The 17,798-nt window shown below is 34.0% G+C and overlaps 1 protein-coding gene across 1 annotated transcript in view; it reads left to right on the forward strand.

Moving 5' to 3' along the window:
• LOC135201558 (protein hobbit-like) overlaps positions 1-17,798 on the forward strand; it is a 105,206-nt gene that overhangs the window by 85,423 nt on the left and 1,985 nt on the right. The window contains 22 exon segments of the mRNA XM_064230563.1: positions 67-200; positions 519-657; positions 1,731-1,812; positions 2,101-2,270; positions 2,710-2,865; positions 2,992-3,195; positions 4,394-4,495; positions 6,371-6,473; positions 7,031-7,240; positions 7,892-8,043; positions 8,631-8,825; positions 8,942-9,050; positions 9,053-9,098; positions 10,031-10,148; positions 10,269-10,391; positions 10,806-10,912; positions 11,952-12,099; positions 12,292-12,385; positions 13,778-13,867; positions 14,689-14,789; positions 15,510-15,722; positions 16,224-16,325. Of these exon segments, the coding sequence (XP_064086633.1) occupies positions 67-200; positions 519-657; positions 1,731-1,812; positions 2,101-2,270; positions 2,710-2,865; positions 2,992-3,195; positions 4,394-4,495; positions 6,371-6,473; positions 7,031-7,240; positions 7,892-8,043; positions 8,631-8,825; positions 8,942-9,050; positions 9,053-9,098; positions 10,031-10,148; positions 10,269-10,391; positions 10,806-10,912; positions 11,952-12,099; positions 12,292-12,385; positions 13,778-13,867; positions 14,689-14,789; positions 15,510-15,722; positions 16,224-16,325 (2,898 nt within the window).

The following is a 17,798-nucleotide window of genomic DNA, read 5'->3' on the forward strand; positions in this document are numbered from 1 at the left end:
TGGTGTTCATTCATGATTAGGATTGCCTTATCATTTTTTTATACTGACCTTTGTTCCTATTCACAGGAACACGATTCGTACCGAGTGTTTCGCTCTCAGAATCTAAGCATGAATATTGGATTGGAAACAAAAACTCAAAAGAAGGACAACACTGTAATCACTCCAGTTATTGAAGCACTCTTCTATGGGAGTACTCTCAGGTACTATATTACATCTATATTATTGAGTCTGTAGAGCTTTTTACTGCAGAGTTATGGTTAACATGTATTGAACTATACTAAAAAAAATGCTTTCTTCTCTCTTAAAAGAACATCAGTACTATATTGCTGCATGTAAACTAGGAATGTAAATGCTGTACATATACAAATATAAAAATAGAAAATTCATGTACATACCATATGTGATATTTAGAATTCCAGATCTGGATTTTTACAAATGTTTTTGTCACATTAGTTATCAGGTTGCTGTTTATGTTACTTGATGATTTTTTATTTTAATGTTTGAAATGTTCCTCTTAGGTGGTTTGAGAATCTCAAGTTCATTATATCTGGTGTGTCTCGTCCAACACGTCGGGGTTCTCTTTTCAATAACACCAAACCTCGTAGACCCCAGCTTTCCCGGCATTATCACACCGTACACCTGTCATTGTCATTTCAGGTAGGCTTATGTTACTGTACTGTGAAGTTTTGTATAAGATACACACTCAAAATTATGAGGATCCATTAGCATATTTATGAAAGTTTAACTTTATTTTTTGAGTTTTCAATGACAGTACCAAAATATAAATTGTTTTTTTCATCTAATTGCTTAAAATTCTTAGTAGAGAATTTCCTATTTGAAACAGGGAACTTTGTTGTTATAAACTAAAGTATTAAATTAACACAGCCTATCTTGTATAGTAATATTTATGGCTTAGAGAAACATTTACTGGAATCTGCACCAGTGAGGTAAATAATCTTTATAAGTCTTCTTCTTCTTTCCCAGTTTTATCCCTACATTAAGGGCTTGGTTGCCTGATGAGCCTTCTTCACTGCCTTCTAACAAAGGCATCATCCTCCAAAACATATCTCTTCTCTCCATATCTTCTTTTACTTTATCTCGCTCGCCTGAGAAGAGCCGTTGTTAGGCTCAGAGGTCTGGATAAACTAATCCTTTATAATAATAATAATATCTTGCCATCTCCCTCTCTATCTTCTCCCTCTAACAGGTTTCTTCCAAGCCCTCTTGACTCCCTCCTTGTCATCCATCCTCAACACATGCCCATACCACCTCAAGCTTGACGCTCCTATTACCTCTGTAATCTTTACTAAGCCTGCCCTTCTTTTTTCGTCATATTCCAATCTCAAGCAGCGATATTCCCATGATCCACCTCAGCATTTTTATCTCTGTTCTCTCAAGCTTTATTTCCTCTTTTCTTCTTAGAGCATGTAATTTCATGGATATTACTGTATTTTTCACCAGTATAATCATATCCCTTTATTTAACCTTACCCTTATGGCTTGGGTATCATGGGAAATGGAATTTATAAAAATATGCTGTGGGACTTAATTCAATATGAGTAGATGTACTTGACAAATATACTTTCCCTTGCTATATTTTTGTTATCATAACCTTCAGAATTATTAACTGAATACATTACAGTTACTCGTTCATGAGAAACATTTACTTTACACATTGGATATCTTGAGAAGTTTGATAGTACGTATTAAGGTTCTCTTTTCTTTTTTCAGAGATTTGATGTTAGGTATTGGATGTCTGTTGGTGTTAAAAAAGGCTTTCATCTTAGTGGGGAGAGGCTGTCTTTAAGTTCAGGTAAGTTTCTACTTGAAAAAAATGTGCTCATAGTGCTTAAAATTGTTTACTGAGGACCTAGAAGATGTGCACAAATCATTTGTATTTACATTACAGTATTATTAACATGTACTGAAACAAATCCATTCAATGTAGGGAATGCTGCTTGTAGTAGCCATATTCTTGACTTATTACAGCTGTTAAGTTATGGGTATACTGTAGTATAAAATGTAATATGGCTTTTCCTTATTGGTTTTAGTTGCTGTTAATAGAGCAGTGAACAGTTCATTTTCATTTCTGTTTTCTCAGAGCACAACTTGTCTTTGATCCCGGTCAATGATGGGCTTAAGCACCGTCCTCGCAGTTCTTGGAGTATTGCATACTTGAATACTGAACTTTGCCATGCTCAGATTTGGCTTCAGAGTGTCCTTAAAGACCACCCCTCTTTCCAGAATGATGAAGAGGAAGAGCTGCCACAGGTATGTGCATTTCTGGTTATGTAGAAGTGACCACTGTTATCCACAAATTGTGGTTTCTTTATTGGAGAATTGTGAAATAACAAAATCCATGTTGAATAAGTCATCAAAATGATTTTGTAATGCACTTTTACAAAATTAAGGATGGAATTAGGTATCTTTATTTGTGTAACATTTATATAATTGTATATGTACATCAGTTTTTCCCCTAAAAATTTGTCATTTTAACAAAATTATCAGATACTCTATGGTAACTGTTAATACCATGAATTTTTGGTAATGAAATTTGAATGAAGGTGGCATTTATATGACTTGACAGCAGCAATATGCCATGTTTTCTGACAGAATTTTGCTGTGTAGTTGTGCTGCTGTTATTTGGCTGTGGTAAACTGTTCACTGTGAGCATGAAGTTAGTACCTTTAACTATTTTTTGTTGCAACAGGAACCAATGGCTCAGCCAGTAGAGAAGTTTTACTTCTTGAACGTTAGCAAAGTTGCATACATGAGAGAAACTTTAACGCCCACTCCTTCAGGATCTGGCCATGATCCAAGTCTGCGAGACACACCAAATCATCGTCTGGTTGTGTATGGTCTTAAGGTAGGAATCTTTTATCATGTATGGAACCCTTGATTTATTTCCATGAACCTTTATATATCAATAGTTCTGAGATTTGTACACAAGTGCAGGATTCATTGGTTGTAATCTGTTTATTTCTATTTTTAGGGTGCTTGGACCACTAATAACCGTGACATTGTATTTGCTCTCTATGACTCGTGGAATAAGAACCAGCAGCTGCGAAGAAATCTTGCTCCTGATATCATTAAGAGTTACAACCGCGATGCCTCCACCCCTCAGAAGCCTCGCAGCCGCTCGGTTACAGAGAACAACGCCTCCCAGAGTCTGACGTCACCCACAGCGTCTTTGCAGGTTAATTTATTTGATAAGCTGAAATTTTTCTTTCTTGGAGATAAAATTTTGTGTTTGAGTTTTGTATTTTAGGTTGTAACAAGTAATCATTTAAGTAGTACAGTTTTGGGGGGAAGAATGTTAAATGTATAAATACAGTACGGTACAGTACTACAAAAATACTTTTAACCCCCAAATTATTAGGACAATGTAACATTGTTTTTAAGGTCAGGACACATTTTTTTTATTTTGTTTAATTTGAAAACCAAAGATAATTAAGAAAAAAATGAGCAAGATAAGGAGAAAAAACTATATGAAGCAAACTTTAACAAACAGATTGTCATAAATTTGGTAGTATTATATTTTCATGAAAAACATGAAATATTAAGACTAAAACAAAAATAAAGTAAAAACACTTAAGTGATAAGTAAAAATAGGTAGCTAAAATTTACTTGTCTATTGACAGTTGAATATAGCCCTGTTCAAAGAACGTTTTTGAAAAAAAAAAACATAATGATTGAAAAGTGAGTTTTGTTAAGGAAACATAAGCTTACAATCTCTATATCTCAGAAACTGAAAATTCATTAATGTTGAATCAAAACCTACTGTGTTGATTTTATATTAATTTTAATGAAGAAACAAATCCACAGTTATGTAAGGAGCGCCTCAGTGGCATGGTTGGTATGGTGTTGGCGTCCCACCTCGGTGGTCGCTGGTTCGATTCTCAGCCATTCCATTGAGGAGTGAGAGATGTGTATTTCTGGTGATAGAAGTTCACTCTCGACGTGGTTCGGAAGTCACGTAAAGCCGTTGGTCCCGTTGCTGAATAACCACTGGTTCCATGCAACGTAAAAGCACCATACAAACAAACAAACAAACAAAACAGTTATGTAAGTGTACATATATTTAAATTTAAAACTTATCCTTAAAGTTTTAAATTTATATGTATGTACACTTACATAACTGTCGATTTGTTTCTCCATTTGAAGACTCGTGCTACTATGAGGATTTTTTAATTAATTTTAATTACATCATAAGCCAACCCATTTTAAAAAAACTGCAATGTCCTAGATCTTTCAAAGAGGACAGGTACCTCCTCTTCTCATTTGGATCTTTGAGGGTGTAAATGATTGTTATGTAATTAAAATCTTACTCTTAGCAGAATAGCATCTTGGACTTTGAAAAGCAAAGAAGCTAACTTGTTATACACAATTTACAGGCACCTCCTGTACAGTCAACACCATCACCAATGACAAGACTACAGTCAGGCCATGCTCAGCAAATGTTACAACAGTTAATAGCAGAGGCTGACAACAATCAGGTAACCTTTCTGTTATTGTATACAAAATATAGAGCCTTATTTTAACTATCAGCAAGTTTAAACAGTCTACTCAGGACTGAGATTCTTAATACGTATGTAGTATTGCAGCATACCTGCTACTTTGTAAGGTATTGTTCAACAATTCCATAGTTTGCTTCTCTATCATATCATTATGTTAGCTTGTTTATTTTGCTACCTCCTTTCAGTGTACATTTGTACTTGAAAAGAGACAAGCTTCTGCTTCTATTTTATTTAGGTTTGTTTATGTGTATTATATGTTAAACGTTTTGTGCATGTGTTATCAAACGCAAATCTTTTTTTTCATAAGACCCTTATCTGCTGTTTTTTGTAGTTAAAGATAAGTCCCATGAAAGAATTAGTGTTTGTAACTGGCAGCCTTATTAGTGCAAGCCTCTCTTAGAAAAATATGTGAATCTCATATGGCCTCTTTTGTTGTCTTATTCAAGTTCGATTATTCGTATTGAAATGCTCAATGACCTCATGTGCTCCTTTTCAGCTTAATCTCCAGTCCTGGTTGCTGTTTTTTATGAGCCTTTTCTAGGTGTTTATAACACTTATTAAGTGGCTCATTTCTACATTTGATTTGGTAGATGTTTTAAGGAACAGATGCTCTTTTTGACTCCAACCCTCTCTTTCTGAGTTTGGGAAAGATAAATGGCATATTCATTGCTAAGATTCTCCCACTTGCATTCACACCCCATATAAAACAGATTAAATTTTCACAATCATCTGAGTCTCCCTCTCTACCAAATCCCCCCTCCATCTTTTTTCTTTGTTATTTTTATTTTCAGAAGTAGAGGTCAAAGGAATTACCCAATACTTATCCGGTATTGCATCCTGCAGTTTTCTCCTTGTTCCTTTTCTTTCTTGGGTGTCATATTCTTCTTCCTGTTCCTGTTTCTACCTCCCTCTGAACACCCACATTACTTCTTCATTCCTACCCTTTATCTTTGGAACATTGCTGGAGCTATGTTTTATTTTTAGGGCAAGGGGCGGCAGGGGAAGATATTGCAAACTTGTAATTCTTGTCCACCAATGATTCATTACACTGGTGAGAGGCATAGTTGTCAGAGATGTTAATCACTATGTCTCATATTGAAGGTAAGTATTCTTAGTTTCAATCCAGAAAAACTTGGCACACTGTAACCCCACAACTTTAAAGGGCACTTGCAGATCAGGCCTTCTGGTAAGCAACAAAATGTAATAAGTTTAGGTTATCCTTGAGTATTTTCAGATTATGCCACAGCTAAGAATACTTCCATGTTATTCCAAGCCCAAACTAAACTGTACTCCTGAAGTTCATGGATGCCTTAAGTGAGGGTTGGGGTTCCTCTTTGTTGACTTGACAGGGCAAAGTGAATGTGATCAACGTAAGACATATAAGGCACATCAACTTTGCAGTTTTCTTAGGCTTCTAAACATTCATAAACATCTTGATGGTTGGTTGTGTTGGGGCCATGGCTGGCAATACCACAGCCATGGAGTAACTGATGACAGTGGTAATCTTTCCTTGGACGGAAGAGCAAGAGGTCACCTTCATGTCAAGGTTCATTTCAGGAATTTGCAACGTCATGGCAGATGCTTTCAGCAAGACATCTCATGTGTTTCCTTCTTAGTGGTCCCTTTACTTGGATGTCTTGATCTGTTTGCCATATTGCTGAACACTAGACTAATGCTGGCTCATAATGACTTTGCTATAAGTTTATATTTGCGCTGGAGACCATTACATTCATACTGTATGTGGAAGGTTCCGTTGGGTATGCAAACCAGGTACACGTACATAGTTGTGTTGGGTTCATTATCATGTGTGAGGTCTTAGTAAAATATTTCACCAGATGGCTGCTCCTTTTCCAGGTTGCATTTAGTGAAGATTGCTCTAATCAGGAGCCAAGGGATCAAACACTGCATGGAGTTAAAGCTTGTACGACAGATGATGTTATCCATAAGAAGTGGCTTAGTAAGTAATGTGGATTTTTGTTTCCATTGCTAGAATAATGTATGAGAAATAAGTATTATATTTGTAGTTTTTCTGTTAGGTATAGTATAGCTGTGAAAAGAATTAAGTATCATTCATAACATTGTTTTTATGTACCTTATTTTATTATACAGTACTTAATAGGTTTTTAAAGTGTACATCATTAATAAGGACTTATCTTATAATATTTATATGAAATCCATGTGTATTTGAGAGTTTAATATCAACAGAAGCACTTGAAGTAAATTAGATAGTTAAGGACTGGAACTAATTGTCTTAGTGATTCAGTATATTAGTACCATATATGATATACTGAAGAGGCAGATATATACATAAATATATAGTCCAAGAGCTTTGAAATTGGAAAAATGTAATTTTTCAATGAAATATGTTGCTCTCTGTAAGCTGATTCATTCCTAAATTATGTAGTACAATGACTGGAAATTTCTTTAATTTGAAAGATTACCAATTTATCCAAAATCATGAATGATCAGACACAAAAGTGTAAGTATTTAAATCCTTTTTTTATCTCTTCATAGTTCAGCTAGTCAATAGCCAGGTGCTACTAAAAGGCTGTGAAACCCAGGGCTATGTTATTCTAAGTGCTGCAAAGTCAGAAATATTGCAACGAATCCATCGTCCTGTCTGGCAGGATCACTCCTTGGTAACCAAGACCACTTGGTTTGGATCCCTTGAATGTATGCAGTACTATGCCACAGTCAGCGCTGGTGATAAGGAAACACAGATGGGTATGTACAGTAATTTGGTCTTTTGAGATTGTTTGAAAGTATAATTTAACATTTATCCTTGCTTGCTTGAAATGGTGGTACAGTATGAATATTGAGTACTTTTTTCTCTCTCTTATCTTAAACCCAAGACAACTTTATATTATTGTATTCAGTTTCATAGTTTTACTGTCTTATTATCCTGTCCATAAAAAGCATATATTAATGAAAATTTTGAAAGTTTCACCCTATGGAGATGCATTTGTCTTTTATCTATTTATTATGCACCAACGTTTCATATCAGCTTGATACATTTTCCAGGCTGAAATTGCGAGTACATGTCAGTTGCGTATAAGCAGTAAAAGATATACACATTAAATGTTTACTAACACCATAATTAAAAACCTATTTGAACTATAAATATATATGCAACATTTCAAATAATGTTAGCAAGACTTGTTTTCTAAGGGAAAGTTAATGTTTGTGACTGAAACTGACAAACTGAGAGACAAATGAATCATTGAAGTAGTGATGTAGTAGTAATCAGAAGGCAGGGAAGAACCCTCATGCTAAGAGGTTTAATTTTTTTTACTGTGTCTTATGAAGAAGTTTGAGGCATTATTTTTTTGAAAAATAGAAATTTATTAAAATGTGTAATTTTATGTGTGCACACAGATAACATCATGTGGTTAACTGTTGATAATATTGAAGAGAAAGATGGTCAGGTTATCAATGAGGTGCCGGACATTGTGGGGAGTGGACAGTCTGTTGGAGGGGTTGTCTCACAGACTGTTGGATCTATGGATGAAGGAGATGATGAACTGCAGGTAAAGAGTTGGATGCAAAGCTGTTTGACTGCTATATCTCATTATTTATCAATTGACTGTGTGAGTTTTTTCACATAAAGGCAGTCCCCATCTTACGACGGGTTTCATTCTTGAGACGCATCATAAGCCAAAAATCGTCGTAAGCCAGAAAATCGTCAAAAATACTAAGAAAACCTTACTTTTAATGCTTTAAATGTATCAAAAACTATGTAAATGCATTTTTATTGTATTTTCATCAAAAATAACTCAAATATTGATTATTTTGCATTTTTGGAGTCATATTTCTTCCGCCAGATTGGCATCGTAAGTGCCGTAACCCTGGAACATGCGTCTTAAACCTGGAAATAATTTCTGATGAATATAATTGAAAAGAGTTGTAACCTTGGAATGCCGTAAGCCAAACCTGTTGTAAGCTGGGGACTGCCTGTAATAGCAGGGAAAATGCACCATTGCATGTGTACATATTTCGAACAGAATCAGTATAGTAAGCACAGTACAGTGCATTTATAACATTATTTGTTTTTCATTATACATAAAATAATTTCCACTTTATGTAATACATAGAATTTCTTTGTCTTTTCCTACAGTTACAACGCATTGTCTCTCGTTGCCACTGCGAATTTTATTATGTATCCTATGGAGAGACTGGTCTTGATATATCACTGATGGAAGAAGTTCAGCCACCTTTACCTGAAGAGGACCTTTGGAGCCGTAACTTTGAGGCGGTTGATACTTTTACCCTGATGCATCATGACTTGTGTGCTAGTACAAATTCTTTGCAAGTAAGAATTGTAATTTTCTCATTTATTCTAATCTGTGAAGTAATGGAATTTCTGTTTTACACTCCCCAGCAATTAAACATTTTCAGAATGCCGAGTTCTTTTGTATTTTCTTTCAGTACAATATGGTGGTTGACATTCTGAACAACTTACTGTTGTATGTTGATCCAAAGATAAAAGAAGCAAGTGATGCCATGGCAAGGATGAGATTCCAGCTTCAACTTTATTCAAAGATGACCAACGGAAGCCCATCATCAGACTGCAGAATCAAGTCAGGTACTAATTTTAACATATCATATTAATTATATTTATTATTGGTAATTTTTTCAAGGATTTGGCTCAGAGAGAATGAAAATTGTTCACTTTATATTTGGATTTATATATGAAATATAAATGTTATTCAATGTTGAAATGAAAGTTCATCAGCTTTCTTCCTGGAAATTTTGACCTTAGTGCCACCTTTCTTCTAAGAAACGAGTTGATGTACACACTTTCTTATTCATAATCGTTGTTATAATGTGACCAATGTCCCTATTATTAATCCAGTCCATTACTAACACAAAAGTCTCACCAAATTAGGGGGAAATTTTAACAGTATAATTGTTATCAGTATTGTTTACTTTACCATATGTCTTAAATGAAGAGAATACATGGTTTTGCACAACTTTCATAGAACTTACTAACAAATATCAGACAACTCATAGATAATCTTTTCCTGATGTGGATGGATTCATTAGTAAATTAGAAAATTTTAGTACAGAATTGATACATCCATTTCAGATGCTTCTTCTGTTAAAATGTATATATTAAATAGATACCAGAATTATAATTATTATAAAGATTAAAAAGTGTCAGTTTATAAGTACCACTGAGTCATACTTGTAGATTCTCTTAGGGGTGACCTAAAGAATTGGTTTTTGAGTGGTAAAAACTAGAGTATGAAAGAGTTCAAGAAAAGATGTAGATGGTAAAGATCCAGAGTACTAGTTATAGTTACATGCTGAATTTTTAGGATTTATTTTAATGAAGAGAATGATGGGAATAAACCAATGCAAATTTTTCCTAGCACTTAAATTTCATTAAAAATGGATAAGCCATATAAAGTTGTACTTGACATTAAGAAGGTCATGTTAAGTTACTCTTGAATCCCCATCGTACATAGAATTTTTTTTATTGGATGTATTTTTATCAGCATATCTTTTTTCCAGATATCACATGTCCCAGCTGAGAAGTTTGGAAAAGGAAGTTTACCTAGTTCAGAGACAACTTGATAAGGATCCACTGAATGAGTCCAAGTTAAAAGATAAAGCAGACTTAGAGAAACAGGTTAGAAAAGTTTTAACCTGCATTTTGAATTCTTTCAGGCACAATTAGTTTGAAATTTTGATTTTAACATTATAGCTACTTTATTCAGTTTCTTATGTTACCCAATGTTTCAAATTGTAGGTGTCAGACTGTAAAGAGCAAGTCAATAGCCTGAGTGAAGAGCTAGCCATGAGAATCCACTGTTATAATGAAAACCAGTTGTCTGCAAACCATAAGTGGATGGCATCAGGTGGTGATAAACAGGTCAGTGATGATGTCTCTTACTGTATATGTTGTGTAATGTTTTTATTTAATTATGATTCCTTTGTTATATTGCAATATTGGATGCATTTCATAAATTTCCTGTAATACATTCATCATGTTTCTGGAATAAAAAACTTGCCATACCTGAAAACAGACTCACTGTTTATGGGGGAACCTAGCATTTAGTAGTATCTTTTAAACTTTTTAACTGTACTGACTCAATGAGAAGAACTTATTTTGGAATGTTAGAATTATAAAAAAAAAAAGACTGCTAAACATTTTTACAGGTATCTTTTATGCAGTTTTTGCATCCTTTAGGTAGTGTTTAATAAAGGAAATACTATTTTAAGTAATGAGTAATGTGTTGTTTTCAACAAATGAATTTGTTCTCATGCTCTTGTACTTTTTGTTTAGACGAAAGTGATCCGCATGAATGAAGTTTGCTTCAGGAAAGCTCAGTGGAGATTAACAGAAGCTGATGGTCAGCTGGGAATTGCACACTTGGTACTCTCCAACTTTCTGTAAGTTTGAAGCCACAGGCAGTTTTGTTTTTAGAAGAAACTTACGTAAAAAATTGAGATTAGCTAAAGGGAAAATAAAAAGTGAATTTAAGGAAGATTGAAAGGTAAAAAGGGAAGTCATTGAGAAGTTCAGTAAAGTCTTGACAATGTTATTTAACTTTGAGGAGGTTGCTTTATTGATGAAAATGTTTTAATGTGTAGGACTGTAATTTTCAGCATAGATCATCCTTTATGTGTTTAAAAAGTGTCACTTTTCAGAATTTGTTTGTCTCCATTTAGTGCTTTATTTCTCTGCATTTAAGAATAAATTATTTCATCCCTCAAGGAAGTAAGCCAATATGGTACTGTGTCAGTTGATGACTGGAATGAAATATGAGGGGGAAATTATATTTTTGGTGTTTAGATTAAGTAGCCAATAAGTTGGAAGAAAGGTTTTTAGAATAAAAACTAATATATGTATATATAAGATAAAAATGGTTTTGCATACACTGTGTTTATTATTTAAGTGATATGAGTCAAATTTAAGGCTAGCTTTTAAGAATAGGAGTATAATTGCCAACTGTAATTTCCATGAGATGTTAATTAGTGGGCAAGTGAATGATTGCATGTCCATGGTTGTTGAACACTTTTTCCAAGTCTGTATATTTTCAAAATTTATTTGATCATAAGCTTAGTAAGTATTTATAAGTAATATGGTAACTTGACATTATAAGTAATGGACTTACAAGAAAAGTAGATGGTTTGGTACTTGAAATAATCTTATTTCATTTTTACTAATGACTGCTATTTAGGAGTTGCTTTGACAGTGACTTTCAAATGCCATGCATCTCATCACTGTCCATTGGTATTTTTGTCACTAAAAATTTAGCTTATTGCATAATTCTTGGCCTTCTTGGATATTACTAATTAAGAAGAAACAAAAAGCTTTATTTACCTTTGTAGTACGTATAGCTTTTAGAAAAAAATTATTGTAAGTGCAAAGAACAGATTTTAAATGGGTTGTTGCTGTTATTCTATGCAATCTTTTTAATCATGCAAGGTACACAAAAAAGACTAATGCTGATGACAGTGGCGAACATCTTTTGGAGCTGGGGTATGTTACTATGCGAAATCTGCTTCCTAACCAGAATTATGAGGAGGTGCTCATGCCATCAGAACTGCAAATTAAGATGCCTGTTGATCGCCAGGTATATTGTCCAGTTCTAGTTATTCTTAAGAAGAAATTTTATGAGTTGCAAGTGTATCAAATCTTGAACTTTTTCACTTAGGTATATGAAAATGTAAATTTTTTCTAAAATACGAGACATTTTAGAATTTAAAGATCATTTCATGTATTGTATCTTGATTTAATATAAGTATTTTTGCCATTTGATTTTCAGAGGACTCTAAGAATATTTTGCCGAGAAAAGCCCCCTTGTGGAGGGATCTCCATCATTGAACACTTTGAAGTGAATGTGGTACCTTTGAATATTGGTAAATATACCATTTTGGTTAATTTTTCCAGAAATGTTTATATTCTTCTTTTTATGAGTAGTATATGAATGGTGATGTGACAACACTTTGAGTTAGTGTTTGGAATCTGTTATTTGGGATGTTTTATTTTTCATGCTGCATTACTATCACTTTTTATTATATAATTAACACAACACTCATGTTCCAGTACTGATTACAAACCTCTTATTTTTGCATATTCATTTATGGCCTGTTAAAAACAGATAAATTATGTGCCAGATAGCAGTTTGAACTAGCAAAATGGTGGTTATTAATGTGTGAGACCTCCTTCTTTTACATCTAGTCCCATGTTTCCCTTGTCAAACACTAATTGTCCTTTATTTGGTTTGCTGGAAAGAAAGAAGTGTAAAAGTGCTCTTTTGGTTGTATTTCAACTTTTCGTTCCTTGTATGCACGTCTTTATCGTTCTAAATCATTAGTATAGTGAACTTGCAACTTGATTTGTTATTGAGCTGTTTGTTTAGTTTTTTCTGTGTTCTTGTAATTGGTGTTATTCTTCTGGAAATTATTGCAATGTTTTTATTTAATGTAATTACATATAAGGTTGCATTTTTGTCTATTCATATCTTTTTTCTTCTGTGTGATGCATTATGTATACTATCCAGGTAATTTTATATCCTTGCTAGAATTGGCAAGAAAACTTAATTAATGTATGTTTTATAAGTGAAATATAAAATAAGATCAAAAGGAACAAGTAAAATAAGCAGTGAGCAATTTAGAGGAACTACTGAGTGCAGTACGACAGCATACATAGACCAGCATATTTGTGTCCAAACATTGGGCTGGTTATGGCTTTTACTTTATAAAGAGCATCCTAGGGTGCCACTCCCTTTTCTTTCCAGAGGTCTTTGAGCCCGCCTCAGACCCTCTGCATAACAGAAGGACTAGTGTGCAACTATTCAGGAATATTACCCTTGCCTCTGTATTCATGAATGTAGTAAATTTAAAATTTTACTAGTACTTCTGTTTATTATACAGTATAAGAAATAATATTCAAAATGTAGAGTCCAGTACTAGGTCAAGTTGTAGTTGCCATTGATCTCCACTTTTACTTTAACAGGGATGCCTCCTTCTAGCCCCCACCCCCTAATTAGTATAAATCACTTGTCAGCAAACCTAGCCAAAAATTTAGAGCATTGGACAAGTAGACAAGGAGAACACTCCTCCTAGATGGGAGGTCATATTCATCACTAAAAATCATTTCTCTAACTCAAGTAGCCATTTAGCAGTAAGCTTGTTTGAATTAGATTGACATGCAGACATGATTAAAGTGAGAAGTTTGTATCTGTGAAAATATCTGTGAAGATTGTATTTTACCTTGAATCTGAATCTGAATTTTATATTTTATTTCAGCTCTTACTTACCAGTTTTTCAAGACGATGATGAAATTCTGTTTTCCTGACAATGCAACAGAAGAGGAGCTATCTGGTGAGGGTGGAACATGTAAGCGTTGTCTCAGTGCACTTTTTTGTTTGTTATATACATTTCACATTTTATTTCTTGTAATATTTGATTATTATTTGCAGAAGGGGAGCACATATAGTTTAAATGCCACGTAGGATTATGGTACAGAGCTTATTGATAATTCATCAGTGATAAATTAAGTACTACCAATGTCATTTCATTAACGTGGTTTTTACATATAATTGTAATATAAAAAAGTCTGAATGTAGATGAAGGGTAGTCTTGTTTCTTGTTGTGGTTATTAGATTTTCCAGCAACTTCTGGGGATAATGTGTTATTCTTTGTACAGTAATAAATTACTTTTTGCACAGTAAAATTATTGTAAAATCTGTTCTCAGAATTGTTTGATTTTTAATTTCTTTTTTTTTCAATTGACTTTTAGTTTAGATGTTTAGATTTGGTAAATGATAAAATATGACATTACTGGTGAAATTAGTTTAAGGCACTTAAAGCATATGTAGTATATTGAATAATTTTTGGGTGCAGGGGGTTTTATCAGTTTTATGTGTTTAGTTTGGACTCTTATAATGGCCATGAGTTAAAGGTTATAAAAATTGCCATTTAAAATTATCACTAGAATTAGTCTTCAAATACTTAAATGAATATGGACAAAAATATATGGTCTTACAGGCTGCATAATGCTCATACAGCTAATTTGTTTCCTTGAAACACTTCCAGTTCATCTTTTTAACTGTAGCCCTAGTAATGTTAAATTTAATTATATTTATTTTGGGTTTCTCTATGCAAACACTGAGTATGATCTGTGACAAAAATTTAAATTGAATTTTTAATTTCAACAGCATCAAAGGGCAGCAAGAAACATGCTTCCCTTAGAAAATCGCACAAAGAGTCCAATTTTTATGTGTCGCTTCAAGACAAAGATGATGTGGAAATCATGAAGGTAAGTTAATCTGGTTCTGTTCTTCTTTTTATAGATAAGTGTCAAGTTTACCTAAAGTTATTCTCATTTATTAGTTTTCAAGCCTTTAAGTCTTTATATTCTGGACAGTTACCTAGCAGTTATCTCTGATATTGTTAAATATCAAAACAAGAAAATGAAATCCATATCAGTTTATTTTGTAGTTCAAGAGGAATGTCTTCGTCTTCTTCTTCTTCTTCTTCTGGAAAAACATCTCTGTACAGAAAATAAGATGAGAAATAAAGAGTCAATTCAAATGAATTGCAAAGAACAAGAAACAAGATAAAGAAAACCTGAGGTTTAATGTTATACTGCCCTCCTCTAGCCATCCCTCTCATGTACTGGGTTGGAGGAAAGACTGATGTGTCACAAGGTCTCAAGCTTGGTTGGTTACCAGCTTCCACCTTGTATACGTATGGGTAGCCAGATGCCACAGATTCCTTGCTTTACAATCTTTGATTGTTTTCAACTGGTTTCCAGCTGGTGCTAGAAGATTTTCCTATTGTTAAGACCTCAGGTTTGTAAGCTTTGAAAAATGCAAATCGATTAAAAATGTCCATATTCAGGAGTTAAGTATAGCAGCTTTATTAATTATCTCTTAGGAATTCTTCCATGGGTTTTTATAACTGCTGAAATTTATGTAGTAAGACATGATTTGTTTTTAGGTTTAATAAATAAAGGCATTACTCTTTATCCCCACAGCAACGAGCAGAACAAAATAAACTATTTGTGTATATTAAAATCCCTGAGTTACCTGTCAAAGTAAGTTATAAAGGCAAGAAAGAGAAAAATCTTGAAGATGTCTCCAACTTCAGACTTGTCATTCCTACCCTTGAGTACCACAACGTCACTTGGACTTGGCTTGATTTCCTTATGGCAATGAAACAGGACTCAAAGTCAGCTTTGTTATCACAGGTGAGTTCTTTTAATTTATGTGTAAACTTCAGAGGACTGATTTTTCTTATCATATCCAAATATAAAAAAATCTTTTCGTCATTTTATATTGCAGACAGCTACAATGAACCTTAGATAGGTATTGCTTAAGTTTTCATAGGATATTTCAAGATTTTTTGGTATCTAGTAAAATAAGTTTCTGGGAGCCTAGATATTTTCTAAGAACAACCCTCAGATACTGCTAATTAATTAAGAAGTCCTTTATTTTAAATATGGGTAGTCCTTTATATACAAGCTTTGAACTTACAAAGTTTCAAAAGCTACAAACTTTGTGTCTGCTTGATATGTAGGATATATCAACTTTATTACTGAATGATGCTATATGCAGTAGGCTTATTAAAATGCTGGATGCTTAGGCTAACTGGGTTGGGGTTACAAACAAATTAAATTTACAAACAAGCTTGTTTGTATGTAGAGGACTGCTTAGTAGCCACAGTAACATCTGTATTTCCTTATTTACAGGCTATCAAACATAAGTTGAATTTAGCTCATTTCCGAGCTGATGACGCTGCCACTCCTAATGAAGAAGAGAAGGCACGTCTTCTTCTAGGTAGTAAATTAATGGTAAGTTTTGTGCATCTTTGTATATTTTTCTCTACTTTAATTTTGTGCTATTCATAATTTTGCAAATTATTGTGCAGTATCCTTTTCTACTTATACTAGGTTTGAAATTATATTGTTTTTGTGATTAGAAACAAGTTCACAGAATGTAGTATATGACTAGAAACATTGTTATTAACAGCTACTCTGTGTCTATGTTTTAATGTGAAATGGTGGCAGTCCCAGCAGCTTGAAAGAATTTCACACTCCAGGCCCACAAGGCTGCTGTTTACATTCTTCTGTGTAACTTCTTCAGAACTGGAAGTGTGTTATGCTTCCCAGGATATATGTTGTTTCATTCATTTGATTCTTATGGTATTTTACAGTGGACATTGTGTGGCGCAATATTCTAAAGTAATTTACATGTGAATATTTTTATTCTATTAGGTTTGCTGTAAGTGTTTAATGAGCTTTTTGCTATTTTGCTTCTTTAGTCTCCAGTAGTTGACATCTTCGCACTGACCTTATTATGAATACTTAGTTTCATTCACTGATGTTACTTGGAGTACTTGCTATTTCACCTCTTGGTATTTTTAAGTTAATTTCTTTTTTACTCTGTATATTTTTTTATTGAATTGTTTTGTTGGGTTTTATATGACAGTTTAGAGAAATATTTCCCCTTGCTCATTCCATAGAGATTTTCATTACTCGGTGCATGTTTATTTTGCTCAGTTCACAGTAAAGGTTTTCTTATGCTCCACTTTTTCATATTATTGGTGCTTTTATTTCTTTGGATATGTGTTTAAGGTTTTCATTGCAGTATTATTTTTGCCTGCTCTCACTTGGGCTAATTTCAGGGAAAATGATATCCTGATCAATACCCAGCATTCTTTTTGAGCAAACTTATAGACTTTTGTGTACCAGTACCACCTCCCCTTCTTGGTCAGTGGTGTCTCATTCTCAAGTCTTTACCCCTTTGCTTGGATCTATTCTCTCTCCATCCCTACCTTCCTCTCCTTGCCTCTCAGTACATGTGGCAACACTTTCATCTCTTGACTCATCAGACCAGAGTTTGATCCTCAAACCAGATGATACTGGAACTGTTGGTCACATTTCACTTTTTCTAGGAGATTTTTCCCTTCAGGACAGTGGCATTCTGTGCTAAGATCTGTTTCTCATCCACTAAGAATAAGCAAAGTTACTCTCTCTCTTTTGGAATTATGGCCATTATGGCCTTGTTTTTGTTAGTTGCAAGTTTGCTATTTGGTGCTCTTTTTGCTTCGCCCACTGCTGCGTACTGCTCTTCTTGGTTTATGCGCTGCCTTACTGCCTGAGGTGGTGTATCCTTCTTCCATGCTGCACTCTGCTGCACTGGTTTCCTTACCATTGCCAGTGGAGGTTCTGTTAATCACTAATTCCCTGGCTTTTGCAGTTTCATCTTAGTTTGTGGTTCTTTGTTGGCTTCGCAGTTCCACTGCTGAGTGCTTCTGCCTCAGC

Source organism: Macrobrachium nipponense, chromosome 28 (genome assembly GCF_015104395.2).
Source record: "Macrobrachium nipponense isolate FS-2020 chromosome 28, ASM1510439v2, whole genome shotgun sequence".
NCBI lineage: Eukaryota > Metazoa > Arthropoda > Malacostraca > Decapoda > Palaemonidae > Macrobrachium > Macrobrachium nipponense.